At 37.4% G+C, this 18,615-nt stretch overlaps 1 protein-coding gene across 1 annotated transcript in view; it reads right to left on the reverse strand.

The window, feature by feature from the left end:
* Tut4 (terminal uridylyl transferase 4) overlaps positions 1-18,615 on the reverse strand; it is a 115,869-nt gene that overhangs the window by 13,453 nt on the left and 83,801 nt on the right. The window contains 6 exon segments of the mRNA XM_052718330.1: positions 1,036-1,223; positions 2,414-2,529; positions 7,878-7,960; positions 8,227-8,274; positions 8,817-8,994; positions 9,170-9,247. Coding sequence (XP_052574290.1) covers positions 1,036-1,223; positions 2,414-2,529; positions 7,878-7,960; positions 8,227-8,274; positions 8,817-8,994; positions 9,170-9,247 — 691 coding nt within the window.

An 18,615-nucleotide genomic window follows, 5' to 3' on the forward strand; every position in this document is an offset into this window, starting at 1 on the left:
ATGTACCCACATGCATGTAGGCAAAAAGAAGGCACTAGATCCCCTAGAACTGGAGTTCCAATTTGTGAGCTGCCAGGTGAGGGCTGGGAATAGAATAGGAATACTCTAGAAGAACAGTCAATGCTAACTGCTGAACTACCTCTCCAGCCCGTTTATTTGTTTTTAAGGGATGTGTGTGTGTGCACACTATGTATGTGGAGGTGTACAAGGAGGTCAGAAGAGAGTACTAAACCCCCTGTAGTTGAAGTTATAGGTAGTTGTCCACTGCCTAGTATGGATGCTGAGAAATAAACTTAGGTTACTAGTAAGCAGCAAGTGCTCATAGCTGAGCCATCTTTCCAGGCCCCTCATTATCCTGGTTTTTTTTGAAACAGTCTATAAATGTTATATAGCTCAAGCCAGTCTCCTGTTTCCATCTCAGGAATGCTGGTCTTAAAAGACACTTTTAGCCGGGCGGTGGTGGCGCACGCCTTTAATCCCAGCACTCGGGAGGCAGAGCCAGGAGGATCTCTGTGAGTTCGAGGCCAGCCTGGGCTACCAAGTGAGTTCCAGGAGAGGCGCAAAGCTACACAGAGAAACCCTGTCTCGAAAAACCAAAAAAAAAAAAAAAAAAAAAACCACTTTTAAATCTTATATAAATTGATTTTTTTTCTTTTTTCTGAATTTTTGGGTTTTTTTTTTTTTTTTTTTAAATCTCACGCTGTAGGGCATCAAACCCAGGACCTTGTACATAGCAAATTTGCACTCTCATTGAGCTAAACCCCTAGGCCAGATCAAATTAAAAAAGAATACCTGAAGTCAGGTTATTTTTATATATATATATATGGGCAATTCCAGGGGAGTTGGTGCAGGAAGATCATAGATTTGAGGCCAGCCTGCACTATATAGCAAAACTCTGTCCCCAAGACAAAACATACTAGTACTGGGGCTGTAGCTCAGTAGTAAACCATGTGTTTAGCATGCACAACAGCCTTGGTTTGATCCCTATCAACAAGCAAAGAAACATTCTCAACTACTTTCAATATTTAAACTTACCTGCCACACTGCTATTCCTCTGGCGGGCCATTTTGACCTCTGGGCATTCCCGGCGCACATGTCCTGCATCTCCACATATGAAACACCTAAGGTCTCGGGAGTCAAGAAGGTCTCGGGGGTCTTTTTCTTCTTCATTTCCTTCCTTCTCTTCTTCACTGTCTTTCTTCTTTAGTCTAAACAGTAAACTGCTGATACCAATAATGTGGAGCCAGGAACTTACAAACTGATGATTCACAAAACAAACTAAACCATACACAATGACAAATGGACTAACATACAGTGTTTTATGCTTTTTTTTTTTTAAAGAAACACACTTCCATTTATAACATATCTAAATCATATTTCAAAAATTAAGTATCGTAGCTATTTCATAAGAGTAATTGTTTATTTTGAGACAGGGTCTCACTATATAGTCCTTGCTGGTCTGGAACTCACTATGTAGAATCCACTGGCCTCAATGTCAAAGATCTTCCTGCCCCTATCTTTCAAGTGCTGGGATTAAAGGATTGTTCTACCAGGCCTAGCCACACTAAAAAATTCAGTATCAATTTTTAAACTTCTAATATCCTTAGAGATTGATACTAACTTAAGTCTAAGAAGAAACAGGATTAGAGAAAATAAGCATCTTGCCTAAATTTATTAAATAACAGTGATAGAAACTACAGCTTATTCATTAAAAAACTTCCAGATGCTTTATTAAGCCAGATTTGATAATGAAAGGTGCTCAACCCTTGTACTGAATATACATGTGAATTTGGGAGAGCATGAACACATATATGTCTTTTCTTCCTTTCTTTTCTTTTTTTTTATTGTTGTTGCTGTTTGAGACAGGGTCTATTACCTAGCTCTGGCTGTCCCTAACTGGCTAACCTCAAACTCACAGAAATCCTCCTCCTGCCTCTGCCTCAGGCACTGGAATTAAAGGTGTGTGCCACCATACCTAGACCCACAGATAGATCTTGAGGCAATTCAGAGGGCATGTATTTCTCAATTTACATAATACACAGATCCAGCTCAACATGTATTTCCAGGATTCAGTTTATCGTTACTGCGAGCTTGTCCTTATTTGAGGACTATGAAGTCCTCCCCTTTTTCTTGTTCCCAGCTGTTCCAAACACATAATGTGTCAATAAACATTTCTATTAAAAAACTAAAAACTGAAAGAATAAAAAAACAAATGTTATAAGACATCACTAAACATAAATTTCACGTTACAAAATTCCATTCAAATGAACATTTATTTACTTATGATCCAATTAAAACCCTTGAACTTAAAATTTTAACTTTCATACTTAAATCATTTCTGAATAAAAGTATAAATGCAAATTAGTCTTATATTTATTTTCTCTATAAAGTTGATAGAAAATTGTTTGCCAACCTTTTCCTTTTGGGACAATCTTTCATGTAGTGACCTATTTTTCCACATACACGGCAACAACGATCATTAGGAGCCAGTTCTCCATCTGTCAATACTCTTGAATCAAAGAAGTACTCCTGAAAAAATAATAATTATACTACTTTAAAAAAAATCAATATAAAACTTCCCGAATGCACAGGAGATCAAGATAAAAAAAAATGAAGGTTAACAACTGTAACTGAAACCATGGGTAAGAAAATAAAGCTCAGAATTATTGTCAACATCATAGGTGGTAACAGTACTAAATACCTTATGTCCAAATTATACAGTACAATGTAGAGAGGCTACAGATAAGTGAAATCTCAATAAAGTAAATACTATTTTCAATTTCAATTTATAGACAAAGAAATTGCACCTCAGATGATTCAAATTGTTTGCACATGGTAATGAAGTTAGCCAAATCTCATATAAAAGATTTAAAGTTTTATCTGTAGTGACCGCAAAACTCAAGCTTTCTGTTACACCAGGCTACTTCTACAAAGGAACTGCTCGTCTTTCCAACGGTGTTATGGAAAGAAATCATTTTGATTATTTAAAATGCAATTGGATTTGCAATTAAAAAGGAAAAAAAGTATATGGGTATTTGGCTGTGAGTTTACACAGGCCGTGTACATGCAGGAGCCCAGGAGCCCAGAAGAGGACATCAGATCTGCTGCTGAAACTGGAGTTACAGGTGGATGCAAGCTGCTCATGTGGATGCTAAGACTAAAAGTGCTCTCAACCATGGAGTCATCTCTCTAGCTCTGCAAACAGCTTTTAAAGAAGTGACATTTACTATATAACATAGAATGTACCTGAGAAGGCCAGAAAATATTTTCCAAGTCTTAGAACTAAGTTCATTTCTCTTCTACCCTAGTACCTTGCTCATCCTTCTTTCAGTGCTTGATTGTTCAGGAACACTAGCTTATCCTAACAGTAGAGTTTATCCTAACAGTAGCCATACTTCTGGAAGCCAAGAGAGCTTTTCTGCTGCCTATATAAATTCATGTAAAAATCTGGGATAAATACCCCAATAGAATAATAATAAAAATAATTACAAAAAAAAAAAATGGTCAGTGTAGAAAAACTGAAAACCATACATATTCCAGTATTATATTATAAAATAGCACAGCCACATTAAAAATACACACACACACACACACACACACAAAGAATATTCAACCAAATCAGTAATTCCACTTCTTGGCGTAACCTAATAAAAACATACATTCGTGCAGGAAAAAAACTTTATACATATATTCATAAAAGCACTGCTCATAATAGCTAAGACATAGAAGCAACACAATTAAATAAATGGATGAATAAAATATGGTATATTTATATAGTAGAATATTAAATTCAGACATAAAAAGAAATAAAGAACTGACACATCATACATCACAGATGAAACTTAAAAATATGTTTAGTGAAAGAAACCAGGACCAAAGAACCACATATTGCCGGGCGGTGGTGGCGCACGCCTTTAATCCCAGCACTCGGGAGGCAGAGCCAGGCGGATCTCTGTGAGTTCGAGGCCAGCCTGGGCTACCAAGTGAGTCCCAGGAAAGGCGCAAAGCTACACAGAGAAACCCTGTCTCGAAAAAACCAAAAAAAAAAAAAAAAAAAAAAAGAACCACATATTATATGATTCTAAATGAACAAGAGTAAAATCTAGAAAAAGAAGGCTAGTGGATTAAAAATGGGAAAGAGAAGCACTCTTGGAGCCCTGCATATTCTCAGGAGTTCTTTCTGACTTTCCTTAATAAACCTATGCTTCCTTTTCTTTATATATGTGTATATGTCTCTGTGAAAGAGGTGTGGGTAAGGATTAGAAAGACGGCTCTGCAGTGAAGAGCAATTACTGCTCTTGCAGAGGACCCAAGCACCCACATTGAGCAACTCACAATTGTCTGTATCTCCAGCTACAAGTAGATCTGGTGTGTCTGTGTACTCAGTTGCACACACCCAGGCACCAACCCACATGCAAATAATTAAAACACAAAATAAATCTTAAAAAAAAAAAAAACAAGCCTCAGAAATAAAAATAATGAAATTTTGGTGGTATGGTTACCAAATATTCTGAATAACTCAAAGCTCTGATTTATACTTTATCAGAATTATAACTCAACAAAACTGTTTAAGCTAGTTACATTGAAGCAGGTAGCCAAATGGCAGGGAGGGAATCTTCAGAAAACGAGTAAAGAAACCCAAAGTGTTAAGAGTAAACATGCATAGAATGGACATAGCAATAAACTCAGACAGACTTAAGAAGCCACATGACTGAGGCCTGTAAGCCTTTGCTACACCCAGGTGCTGGGATTACAGGCATGTTCTACTATGTACAGCTACAATTCTATTTCCTATCAAAACAAGAGCAACAAAGTCCTTTCTCAGTTCACCAGTGGCTTAAGGCAGAAACAGGCACCATCCATCATTCTGTTCTTCTTTATCCATCATTTCTAAGTAATCGTCAAACAGTGGCCATTCTATTCCTAAATTTCTTTATGTTCCTCTACCTCACCATCACTTAAAGTGACCTGGTTTTGAGATTTGTAAAACTCAAATACGTTAAGGAGATTAGGTGGTGGTCAAACATGAAATATAAGAACTTACATAATGAAAAGCAAAATTTTACAAAACTATAAACTTAAGACATTCAGAATATGCCAGTAATGAATATAATTTATACAATTTAAGTTTACTAATTAAGAAAACCCTAATTTTATGAGTATGCATGTGAAGAGAGTAATTCACTTAACTGAGATGAAAAGTGTTCCCTATCAAAATCCATGACAAATATTCACCTGTAATTCATCTGTTACAACAAGAACAGGAAGGAAGGAAGGAAGGGAGGAAGGGAGGGAGGGAGGGAGGGAGGAAGGGAGGGAGGGAGAAAGGGAGGGAGGGAGGAAGGGAGGGAGGGAGGAAGGGAGGGAGGAAAATAAAAGAACTAAGAAATAACAAAGTGGGACAAAGTATAGGACTTAGTGAATTTTGAGTAAAACAACAAAAAAAGATTTATTCTTTTGTGTATGTGTGAGTACCTGCATGGATGTATGTACACTATGCATATGCCTGGTGCGCATGGAGGCCAGAAGAGGGTGTCAGGTCCCTTGGAATTGTACTTACAGATATTTGTAAGCTAATATGGATGCTGGGATCTGAACTCAGGTCCTTTACAGGAGCTATTAGCCACTGAGCCATCTCTCTTGAAATACATTTTATAGAATGAGAGATTACAAGTAACTAAAGATACAGTAAGACTATCAAATGCTGTGGGATGTCTTTCTGTATGCTGTAAATATGTGATGCTCTGACTGGTTGATAAATAAAGCTGCATTAGCCTATGGCAGGGCAGGATAAGGTTAGGCGGTACATTCAAACTAAAGGTGAGACAGAGAAGGGTGGAGTGGGGAGAGATACCAGCCCTCCACCCAAGGAGCAACAAGATGCCAGCAGATTGGTGGTAATGCCATGGCCACGTGGCAACATATAGATTAATAGAAATGGGTTGAGTTAAGAGCTAGCTAACAAGAAGCCTGACCCATAGGCCATACAGTTTGTAAATAATATAAGCCTTTACTTAGGACCAAGCTGCTATGGGATGCTGGTGGAAGAGATTCATCCTGACACGGGCCGGGCAGGACCAAGAAACTTCCAGCTACAATCAAACTATACTGAAAGTCCAGTTAAGGGTGGTGAGTATTAATCTGTAGCTGTACTATACATTAGAAATTGCCTAGGTTAGCTGGGTGGTGGTGATGCACACCTTAAATCCCAACACTTGGGAGGCAGAGGCAGGTGGATCTCTGTCAGTGCACGGGCAGCCTGGTCTACAAAGCGAGTTCCAGGACAGAGAGGAAAACTTGTCTCGAAAGAAAAAAAAATTGCCTAGGTTTTATGACTTTCTTCTCATTGGTGGTGCTATTCAAAGCAGAGAGACAGATGACAGCTGGAGTTAGTGTAAGGGGGAACATATATGGATATAAAAGGACAGTAGTTACTATAGAATGAGGAATAGTATAAACCAGAAAGTAGACAGGGTCATATGGGAAAAGAAAAGAGAGACAGAAGACAATAAAAAGCTGGTTAATATTATATATTAGAGGACCAAATAGTAGCAAAAAATAAAGTGGGAATATCTGAGTAAATAAGAAAGATGAAAAAGTAGAATGTATACTTTTATCTGTGCGCAGTGTGTGTCTGCGTGTGCGTGGGTTATGTGCACATGTGTGCGTGTACATATGTGTGTTTTGGCTTTTTGAGATGGGATCTCATGATGTAGCCTACACTGGCCTCATCAAAGCTGGCCTTGATCTCGTTTCCACCTCACAAGGGCTGAAATTACAACTGTTGAGTCACCAAGCCCAGCATACTTTTATCTTTCTGAACAGTCCTGTAAGTATCCAGCATATTTAGCAGTGAAAATGATATTAAGTGTAAACATGAAAGACAATGAATAGTTCCTATAAGTTACAATACTGATATAATAAAGACAAATGTCCAAAAAAAAGGGCTGTAACCTAAAAAATACCATACACTAAAAATTTAAATAGAATAAGTAAGAAGATTAAAAAAATGATTAGAGGCTCAAAGGCTCCTCTTTCTAGACATCAAAATAACATTTGGTTTTAATACTAAATAAATTAAACAAAACTAAATATAAATCTACATATAAGTAGGGACTAGTTGCAATGTACTAGATTATAAAGGAGTAATAACATTTTTAATTGAGTTACAGGACTCGGCACTGTGTACTTCCCGTACTAGGTTCCCACTGAACATGCACATCAACAATATTCCACTATTTACAATAGTAAAATGTCACTAAATGTGTATTGCTATGTCAATTAATGCATTAATAAAAATGTTATTTTTTAAATAATTTTTTTCATAATTTTTGTGTTTTAAAATTTCCTACTTAATTATATCCAATATAATTATTGCCCGCGAAGAGGCTAACAAAAATAAACATACATGAGAACCAGTGTTCCAAGGACAAAAGATTCTGCTTTTACTCCACCATAAAAAGAAGAGTTTTAAAACTAGACTGAATAAGTTTTCAAGGACATTCATTATGTGATATTAAAATACATGGTTTTACTCACTCCACATTTTTTTCTCTTAAAAGTCTCTTCCCCTAAACCTGAAACCTCCTCTGGCCTCCTAACCAATAGGAAGCAAGCAAAAGCTGAGTGAGACCAAACAACAGTAGGTGACAAACACAAGCCAGGCCTTCCTGCAGTCTAACCCTGCACACTACAGAGCTGGGAGGAGCCACGATAAGCAAGTACTTCGGATCTGTATTTTCTGTTATTTCAGGACTGGGAAATTTGCATCTGAGGTTTTGCTCCCTTTCACTTTGCCATCTGTAAAAACCTCAATGACAATGAAGTTCTATAAGAAAAAAAGAAAAGAATGAAAGTTCCAAATAATGTAAACTTACAGCTTCTCTGCCAATGAGTGGATAAAAGGGGGTACCAAAAAGTTTCCTTCCATTGATAAATGCCTTCATAATGAAATTGGTCACTGTGAAGAAAGAAGATGATAAAAGATGCAGACATTACTATGTCAGAACTTCCTTTTTTTTTTTTTTTTTTTTTTTTTGAGATGGGTTTCCGTGTGTAGTTTTGGTGCCTGTCCTGGATCTCGGTCTGTAGCCCAGGCTGATCTCGAACTCACAGAGACCCACCTGGCTCTGCCTCCCGAGTGCTGGGATTTAAAGGTGTGTGCCACCTCCACCCAGCTCCTATGTCAGAACTTTTAAAGGAATATTTTCTGTATTTAAAACTTACTTTTTCTAGAAACACCAGCACCAAGATTATGATTCAAGTCAAAAGGATCTAGAAAAGAAATATTTGTTAATTAATAAGTACTGCACCATAAAGTTGACTTTGCAGGAAGAAGAGTCTAATTCTATATATTTTCAAACTATTCAACCCAGTGAATTTTATTTTATCTTTTATTTCTATTTATTTATTTACTCATTTATTTATTCATTCTATCTATCTATCTATCTATCTATCTATCTATCTATCTATCTACCTACCTACCTACCTACCTACCTACCTACCTACCTACCTATCTATCTATCTATCTATCTATCTATCTATCTATCGGTTTTTCGAGACAGGGTTTCTCTGTGTAGTTTTGGCACCTTTCCTGGAACTCACTCCATAGCCCAGGCTAGCTTCGAATTCACAGAGATCCACCTGCCTCAGCCTCCCGAGTGCTGGGATTAAAGGCATGCACTACCACTGCCCAGCTGTGAATTATTCTTTTAAAGTTATTAAGTGACAGAAAACAAAAGGCTGACACTTTCAGAGAAGTTTTCCCTGCTAATTTTTCTTGTGGTTCTTGAATTAACAATAATATAAACAATCACCTTCAATTGCAATGCATTTAGATGTCCACTGCTTCTCAAAAGTGGTCAACAGCTTTTTCTGCCGAATACTGATTACATACTCCTTGAAATCAAACTCTTCAGTGTAGAAGCGAAGTAGTCCTAACCAAAGCTCCCCTAGTGATTCTGTGTTCTTTCCAAGGGAAGGTAAACGCTTTTTCTTCAGGTAAGGAAAAGGGAAAGAAAAGAGAAAGATGGAAGAGGAGGGTAAGGAAAAGAAGAGAGAAATAGGCATATTATTAAAATTATAAAAATTAAAAACAAGTAAAATTATTAAACCATGCAAATCCTAACACCAGTAAGCATTCTATAATATAAAATTAAACAAAAATTACCAGTTCTTCTGTTTTATCAAAGAAAAAAGCATTCCATCCATCAACCATTCTCTGTGGAATCTGTTTTCCATCAAAGATCTGTATAAAAAATATTATAATTAGATTTCAAGTTATCCAACCCAAAGACCTACAAGCCTTCATTATCATTTTAGAATTTACCTACAGGAGACATTAATGAATTACTTCCCAAGGAAAAAACACTAGGATGTGATAACTTGATACCAAGTAACTAATTAATGAGAATATACCTAAAACCCAGCTAAGAAAGTCTATCTTAAGAGTATCAGACTCGCCGGGCGGTGGTGGCGCACGCCTTTAATCCCAGCACTCGGGAGGCAGAGCCAGGCGGATCTCTGTGAGTTCGAGGCCAGCCTGGACTACCAAGTGAGTTCCAGGAAAGGCGCAAAGCTACACAGAGAAACCCTGTCTCGAAAAACCAAAAAAAAAAAAAAAAAAAAAAAAAAAAAAAAAAAAAAAAAAGAGTATCAGACACTCCGAACACACTTAATATTATTTGATGCTACCTTTTTGGCCTATCTAAATGCATCCAGACCAAGATTAAGTAAAATCAAAGTAAAGAAAATAAAAATGTGCTTGATTAAAGGATTATAAATGTAGTTATCAACAGATAATATTGATTAAATACCCAAAGGAAATCAGTATCACTGTTCCCTAGTACATTTAATCAGTTACTAATATCTGATAAGACAGGAAACTACTTAGATATCAGATTAATTAATGGAAAATTAGGTAGCTTTCCCCAACATCTTTATAAACAAATTATGAATTTTTTTAAGTTTATATTAATTTGTGCAGTCTGGCCTCAAACTTGAAATCCTCCTGCCTGAGCCACCAGAGCAGCTGATAATGTGTCACTGTGTCTGACTAAGAAATACTATTCTGTAAGAAAAAGAAGCATCCAATAAAAAAATGATCCTTTTAGATATAATTGAACTCCACAGGTAATTTTATGATTTGCTTTTCTTTTTTTGAAACACGGTCCAAGTTGGCCTTGAATCTGTTATGTAGCCAAGGATGACACTGAACTTCTGATCTTGCCTCTGGCTTCTGAGCACTGAAATTATAGGCATATGGCACAATGGCTAGTTTATATAATACTAGGGATCAAACCTAGGGCTTTATGTATGTTAAACAAGCATGTTACCAATTGACCAATTGTGCTACACATCCAGGCCTTGTAACTTGCTTCTCTAAAAGAGGTTTAATAAAATTAACTCAACAAATTAGAAGGTATACAATATTGCTTCAGAGTCAGCAAAACTAATTTCTAGTCTCAGGCCTATATATTGACTCTGGTCAATATAATTATCCCCATAACCTCCAATTAACCCAGTAAAGAGAAAAGATTACATTAACTACACAAATAGTTTATAAATCAACTTTTTAAAAAAGTATTTAATTTCTACTTCTAATGTGGATTATGTGTGAGTGCAGGTACCCAAGGAAGCTAGAGGCATCAGATCTCCTGTAGCTGGAGTTACGGGAGATTGTAAACTGCCCAAAAGGGTGCCGAGAATTAAATCTGGGTTTTCGGCAAGAGCAGTAAGTACTCTTAACTGCCTGAGCCATCTCTATAGTCCTCAAATTTACTTAAAATTTATTTATTTATTTTTATTTTACGTGTGTGTCTTGCTTACGTGTTTCTGTGCACCATCTGTGTGCCCAGTACCCAAAGAGACCAGGAAGATGTCTGATCTCCTGGAACTGGAGTTATAGATGATTGTTAGGTGTCATATAGGTACTGAAAATTGAACCCAGATCCTCTGGAAGGGCAACTAGAGCTCTTAACCACTGAGTCATATTTCCACCACCACCCCAAAAATTTTGCACGCCTTGAATCCCAGCACTCAGAAGGCAGAGCCAGGCAGATCTCTCTGAGTTCGAGACCAGCCTGGTCTCCAAAGCAAGTTCCAGGAAAGGCACAAAGCTACACAGAGAAACCCTGTCTCAAAAAACAAAAAACAACAAAAAAAAATTTTACTTTAAAAAATGATTACATTTATCTATTGTCTACATGTGTTCACACACACACACACACACACACACACACACACACACACACACACACACGCTCAAGAGCATGTACCATGACACACATCGCACAGGTGGTCAGAAGACAACTTGCTCATAGAGGTCAGTTCTCTTCTTCCACCACATTGAGTCCCAGAGACAGAACTCAAGTCATCAGGTTTGAGGACAAGGGCCTTCACCCGCGGAGCCGTCTTGCTGGGCTCCATAAAATGTAAGTAACCTTCCTGAAAACCTGACATGTGAAATAAATAACAAGCAGAAGTGTCTTATTAATTTAATATTTATTTGTTTTTATTTACTTATGTATGTGTTATGGTGTTCTTTTTTTCCCCCAGATAGAATCTGCCTATGTAGCTCTGTACCAGCTGGAACTCACTATTTAGACCAGGTTGAACTTGAATTTGGAGATCTGCCTGCCTCTGCCTTCTACTGCTGGGATTAAAGGTGTGTGCTACCACCTCTGCCACCAGTCCAGGTGCGGAAGTGTTTTAAACATGGCACAGCTTTTCTTTCCCTGTCTTCACGTCTCCCAACACACAGACAGTAATGAGCCCCAAATACAATGAACCTGAAGAGTGTTTCAAATCACTTGGTAAGTGAATCCTTGTGGCCCTCAGGCAATTGGTTTGCACTCCTACCTGTCTGGCCTTTCAGATTTCATTCTCAGGTTTAAATTCCTTATGGTCAAAAGAGTTACAGCCTATGTGTGAAGCACAAAACCTCAATAGACCAAAGCTTACATATACAAATTGTTGACTGAATATAGTATGTGTGTTAAAAATCAAGTTTACAAAGATTAAGCTAAGTAAGTAGCTTTGGAATACTTACCTATAATTTAGAAAACTACAGTCACCCAAAATTGTTTAGTGTGTGTTCTAGCACTTCACAAAACAAAGAAGGAAAAGACGTGGGAGTTGGAGAGATGTCTCAGTTGGTGAAGCACCTGCTTCTCAGAGCCCACATAAAAGCTGGGCATGATGCTGTTTATGCCCCTGTAGTCCTAGAGACATTAGGACAGGATGAAGATAAAACAGGGAGTCTGGAACTGGAGTTGTACACCAGTGGTTGAGTATTTGCCTAACATGTGCAAGGCCCTGGGTTCACGCTCTCGAAAAAGTGAAAGCTTTAAGAGGCTAAAGTATAAATTCTAGCATTGAAGATTTAGATGTTAGGGCTAGGGATGTAGTTCAATGGTTGGTACAGCTTGCTTAGCATGTAGGAGACCCAATTTCAATCCCAAGTACCAAAAATTCAAAAATCATGTTTAAGAAACTTGAACATTCCCATGTCTACTTTATTGTTATAATGTTTACAATCTACTCCTATACCAAAATTATACTTTTTTTTTAGTTGTGTTAAGGCAAAATTTACTATCTTAAACATTTTGTTTGTTGGCATTAAGTACATTCACAGTGCTGAGCTACCATAAGCCATTTAGTCTTTTTTTCTTTTTCTTGTAAAACTACAACGCTGTATGTGTTAAATTGTTATTTTCCATGCATCCCTCTCCCAGCTGCTGGCAACTACAATTCACCATTCTATTTTGTGTGAATTTGATTATTCTAAGTACCTAATTGGAATCAAATACTATATCTCTTTATTAACTGGCTTACCTCATTTGGCATAATGTCCTCAAGGTTCTTTGATTAAATTTAATTTCCATTTGACATAGTTTAAGAAAGCATAAATTTTCATGTAATCAACTAAGAACAATACTCCTAAATCTCTTTTACTGTTAATTTTTATGTAAAGAATTTTCTTGGACTTACGATTTGCTAGAACAAAAAAAAAAACTCTGCTTAAGAAAGTTCCTTTTAACCTGAACATATTATTGATCAACAACAAAACAAACAAACAAAAAAACCTCCAAGGGTTAGGAACTCAGTTTGGTGGTAGAGCCCTAGCCTAGAGGTTCAATCCCAGTACTACGAAAACAAAACATTCCAAGAGCCACACATAGTGTGGTTTATACCTGAAACCCCAACTACTCAGGAGATAGGCAGAATAATACCAACTATCAGGTCAGCCTTAGCAATTTAACAAGATGTCATAGGATATAATCTGTAATATAATATAAAAATTATAAGTTTAAAAAATATCTAAAATTATAAGGGAACTTGAGATATACCTCATTGATACAGCATTTGCCTAGCATGAATAAGGCTCTGGGATCAATACACAGCACCAGACAACAAAACCCAGACTAAACCTTAATAACCAGATATTTAAAGTTAGCTTTAATTGCAAATGAAGCCAGAAATAAGTAATGTTATTAAATATATCCTTAACATTAAAAAAAAAATCCAGCCGGGCAGTGGTGGCGCACGCCTTTAATCCTAGCACTCGGGAGGCAGAGCCAGGCGGATCTCTGTGAGTTCGAGGCCAGCCTGGTCTCCAAAGCGAGTTCCAGGAAAGGCGCAAAGCTACACAGAGAAACCCTGTCTCGAAAAACCAAAAAAAAAAAAAAAAAAAAAAAAAAAAAAAAAAAAATCCGTGCCAATGGCCAGTACTTAAATAATACCAGATAACAGAAACCGTATGACAACCAGAAAGGGCTGGAAGCAAAAATGTACATATCAGTCTGGAGTTATCAGTCTCGACCCACAATACTGGGTCCATTGATTGCCTGTCATTTTAACAATTATAATATGTTAACCAGATAGTGGGGTCTTCTCTTTCAACAGTACATATACTAAAACTGAAGGGACACAGAGAAGATCACCATGGACTATGTGTAAGAATAACAGCAAATTCATGAAGCAAGAAGGGTACATGAGAGGGTTTGGAGGGAGAAAAGCAAAGAGGGAAATGATGTAATTATATTATAATCTCAAAAACTAGAAGAAATATTTTAAAAACAGATAATGGAAAAGTTTTCTTAAGTTTAATAAAAGATTCTATTATATTTTCCCAACAGTAACAATAATTTTGGTAATTATAATAATCAAAAAATAATGGTAAAAGAATAATTAAAACAATCACACTATGAACTGCTGTGGGATGTTCTGTATGGCAAATGTGTTGCTAATTAGTCAATAAATAAAACACTGATTGGCCATTGGCTAGGCAGGAAGAGTAGGCGGGACACGGAGGAGAATAAAGCTGGGAAGTAGAAGGCTGAGTCAGAGAGACACTGCCAGCCACCACCATGACAAGCAGCATGTGAAGATGCCGGTAAGCCACGAGCCATGTGGCAAGGTATAGATTTATAGAAATGGATTAATTTAAGCTATAAGAACAGTTAGCAAGAAGCCTGCCACGGAAATACAGTTTGTAAGCAATATAAGTCTCTGTATTTACTTGGTCGGGTCTGAGAGGCTGTGGGACTGGCGGGTGAGAGAGATTTATCCTGACTGTGGGCCAGGAAGGAAAACTCAAGCTACAATGAACACCTACTTTTATACCTAATGTTAAAAGTTATTCAATTTCTCAGTTTTATTTATTAGGTTGCTTGAGAGGTTCTCATTATGTAGACCAGGCTGTCCTTGAACTCACAGAGGTCCCCTGCCTCTGCCTTCTGAAATGAGAAGTGCATGCCAGTTTGCCCTTGTTTTCTAACTTTTGGAGAAAGGTGTGGTACTTACTATGTAGCAAGGTTAGTGAGTTTGGAACCGCTATATCCCAGTTTTAATTGGAGGGCCGACTCTCCTGCCAATTACAGACATGCACCCACCCATGCACCACTTCAGGTCTCTGCTATGGAAGATAACACTGGAGAACTATTCTCATTACATCTTGTTTGGTTTTGTCTGTGAAGACAGGATCTAACTATGTAACCTAAACTTGAAATCATCCCACTTCACATCTGCCATCGGTATTACATTTTTATTGATAATGAAACTCAAAATCATGGAGGTTAGGCAGCTTGTTGAAGTCTACACTATCAGAATTATGAGTCTGACTAAATTCTGAGCCTAAATAACATACCCGCATATATTAGCCCATGCTACCCCAATGATTATTAATCCATGGGAGATCAGAGAAAGAATACTATGAAAACAAAATCTGTGGCCCATTCATGTTAATCATATGCTGTCAAAAGAACAAAGTATAAATAATATGTGAATAATACCAAAGCTCACCAAATTCAAAGCCTAAATAATCAGACAAACATAGAAAGTGATAAAATTGGCTTTGGCAGGCCTAATTAATTAATTAATGATAAATTTAAAAACTTATAAAAGTGAGAGCTGGGCATAGTGGTACACACCTTTAATCCTGGCACTTAGGAGGCAAAGGCAGACAGATCTCTGTGAGTTCAAGGCCATCCTGGTCTACCTTGAGTTCCAGGAAAGCTATGTAAAGCAACCCTATCTCAAAAAAAAGATGAAATGGCAGGGAGACACAGAGTATATAGATTCAAAACCTGCTCAATGTGTATAGAGGGAAAAAAATCATGGAGTGGGTTTAGATGAGAGGGAAGAAAGTTAACATGGACAGCAATGGACCCATGGAGACAGTGTCTTCTGGAATAAGAAAAACTACTGTTAATTTCCCAATGTGACTCCAGACAAAACAGGTAAATAAAATATTTCTCTGGAATGGTAGTATTAAAATAAGAACCTGGATGCTCACCCTCTGTGGCCCATTACCCTGCTCTCCAGCTTCAAGTTAGCAGAGTTCCATGACTGGAGGGAAGGCAAATGAGGCTATAGTCCAAGAACTCAAACCTCAAAGTTAATTGGCATCTTTTGGTTAAACAAAACAACAAAATTAAAAAAAATCATAACCAGCAATAAGTGGGAAAAAACAGGAACATAAATTAACATAAAAATAAAATAAAAAACCACAACAATAGACCCCATAAATAATAAAAGGCAATATTTTGAACTCTCTATTCCCAAATATAATAACCTATATAAACTAGACTCTTCTTTCTTTGCTTTTTCTTTTGTTTTCTTTCTTACTTGCTTTGTTTCATGGTAGTCCAAGATGCTCTCAAACTCGGTATATAGCTCAGAATGACATTAAACTCCTGATCCTTCTGCCCCCATCTCCCCAGGTTTTGGGTCTATAGGCACACACCCCATCTGGTGGATGTGGTACTGTGGAATCAAACACTGGGCTTCATGCATATTAGGCCAGCACTCTACCAAATGAGCTAAATCCCTAGCCTTTATGTTTATCTATTTGTTTTTTGAGACAGGGTTTCACTCTGTAGTCTAGGCTGGCATTGATGTCACAATCTTCCTGCCTCAGCATCCCAAAGTGCTTCAATTATAAGCATGAGACTATACCCAACTAGACCAATTTCTTAAAAAATACATTTTGCCAAAATGAACACAAGGAAAAACAACAATCTGAATAGGTGTGTATCAGTGAAAGAAACTAAATCAATACCTAATAACATTCAAAACACAATCCAACAATATATCAAAAAAATTTATAAATCAAGACCAATTGAGATACATCCCAAGTATTCAAGACTGGCGGGAGGCAGTGGCACATGCCTTTAATCCTAGCACTCGAGAGGCAGAGTCAGGCAGATCTCTGTGAGTTCGAGGCCAGCCTGGTCTACAGAGCGAGATCTAGGACAGACACCAAAACTACACAGAGAAACCCTGTCTCGAAAAACCAAAAATAAATAAATAAATAAATAAAATTCAAACTAAACTATCACATTAGCAAGCAAAATTAAATATTATTATCAATAGACTCAGAAAAAGCCACTGATAGAACTCAATACTCATTCATGAAAATGAAAGTAAAACCAGACACAGTGACACACAACTACTTCCAAGTTCAAGAAAATCAGATAAACTCAGAGTTTACGAAAAGCTTGGGCAACACAAAAAAAACTGTATCCCCAAAAGGACAAAAATAGGTAGGCATGGTGGTACAAGACTACAATCCTGGCACTAAGTAAGCAGAAGTATAAGGGTCACCAAGACCAGTCTGGTATATATACATATCAAGTTCTAGACCAACCAAGGGCTACACACAAAACCTTTATAAAATTTAAACAAAATTTAAAAAACAAAACTAAAACCACAACAATGAAAACAAAAAACTTCCATAACCTAGGGTGTAGAAAATTGTTTTAACTTGATAAGAAAAAAAAAAACAACCAAAAACCTCTATAGGCCTCTTTTCCCTCTGGCAGTGCTAAGCACTGGCACTGTGTGTCAGTCATGAAATATCTGCATAGTCATGAAATATCTTTCTCTGCTTCTCCTTGGAGCCAATTTGTATTTTTCTTTCCAGTCCTTGCCTAACCCTCAGACTTGACTCCTCCCTGAATTCAGTCTTCTCCTTGTGCCGTCCACTTTAAAAATTTTGCCAAAGACCATGGTGGAGAGATGGTTCACTGGTTAAAATCACTTGCTGCTCTCAGAGAGGACCGAAGTTTGGTTCCCAGCACACGCTGGGAAATTTGCACCCACATGGTATACCCTTAGATAGACACTCACATATAAACAATAAAAGATACTAGTCAGACTTTAACACACCCCATACTACGGACCTAAAGATAAAAGGTAAGCATATAGAAAGATGCTCTCCAACATAAGTAATGGGGAAATACTGACTGAAACAATGAAATGCCACAGCACATCTAATAGAATGGTCAAAGTACAGAACACTGATATAACACAAATTCTAGTAAGGGTGTGGATCAAGAGGAACTTTCCCTCATTTCTGGTGGGAATACAAAATGGTACAGCCACTTTGGAGTTCAGCAGTTTCACTTTAACAAACTAAATATTTACTTACATTGTTCAGCAATCCTGCTTAATAATATTTACTTGGAAGACTTAAAAATTACACCACACGAAAACCAGCAATTGGATCTTTTTGTCAGTTTGAGACAGGGTCTCTTGTAGTCACACTGGCCTCAAAGTCAGTATGTAGCTGAGAATAACCTTGATCTCCTCCTGAGCCTTCTACTTCCATCTCCAAATTAAGGATGACAGGCACTTTTAGACCTCCTTTATTTAGGACTGGGAATCAAATCTAGGGTCTCATGCATGTTAGGCAAACACTTTACAAACACAACTCCTTCCCCAGACTTTTTTTTTTCCTTTTGGTTTGATTTTTTGTTTGTTTGTTTGTTTGATTTTGATTTTGAGACAATGTCTTGCTCCACAGCCAGAGCTGGCTTTGGACTTTCAATCTTTCTGCCTCAGCCTCCAAACTGCTGGGATTACATGAATATATCAAGCCAAATTCATTTATGTGGATCTTTATATCATCTGTATGATAATTGTCAAAACTTAAGAGCAATCACGGCCGGGCAGTGGTGGCGTACGCCTTTAAGCCCAGCACTCGGTTGGGAAGCAGATCCAGCCGGATCTCTATGAACTCGAGGCCAGCCTGGTCTACAGAGTGAGATCCAGGACAGGAACCAAAACTACACAGAGAAACCCTATCTTGAAAAACAAACAAACAAACAAAAA

Source organism: Peromyscus californicus, unplaced genomic scaffold (genome assembly GCF_007827085.1).
Source record: "Peromyscus californicus insignis strain IS unplaced genomic scaffold, ASM782708v3 Scaffold_5__1_contigs__length_169319896, whole genome shotgun sequence".
NCBI lineage: Eukaryota > Metazoa > Chordata > Mammalia > Rodentia > Cricetidae > Peromyscus > Peromyscus californicus.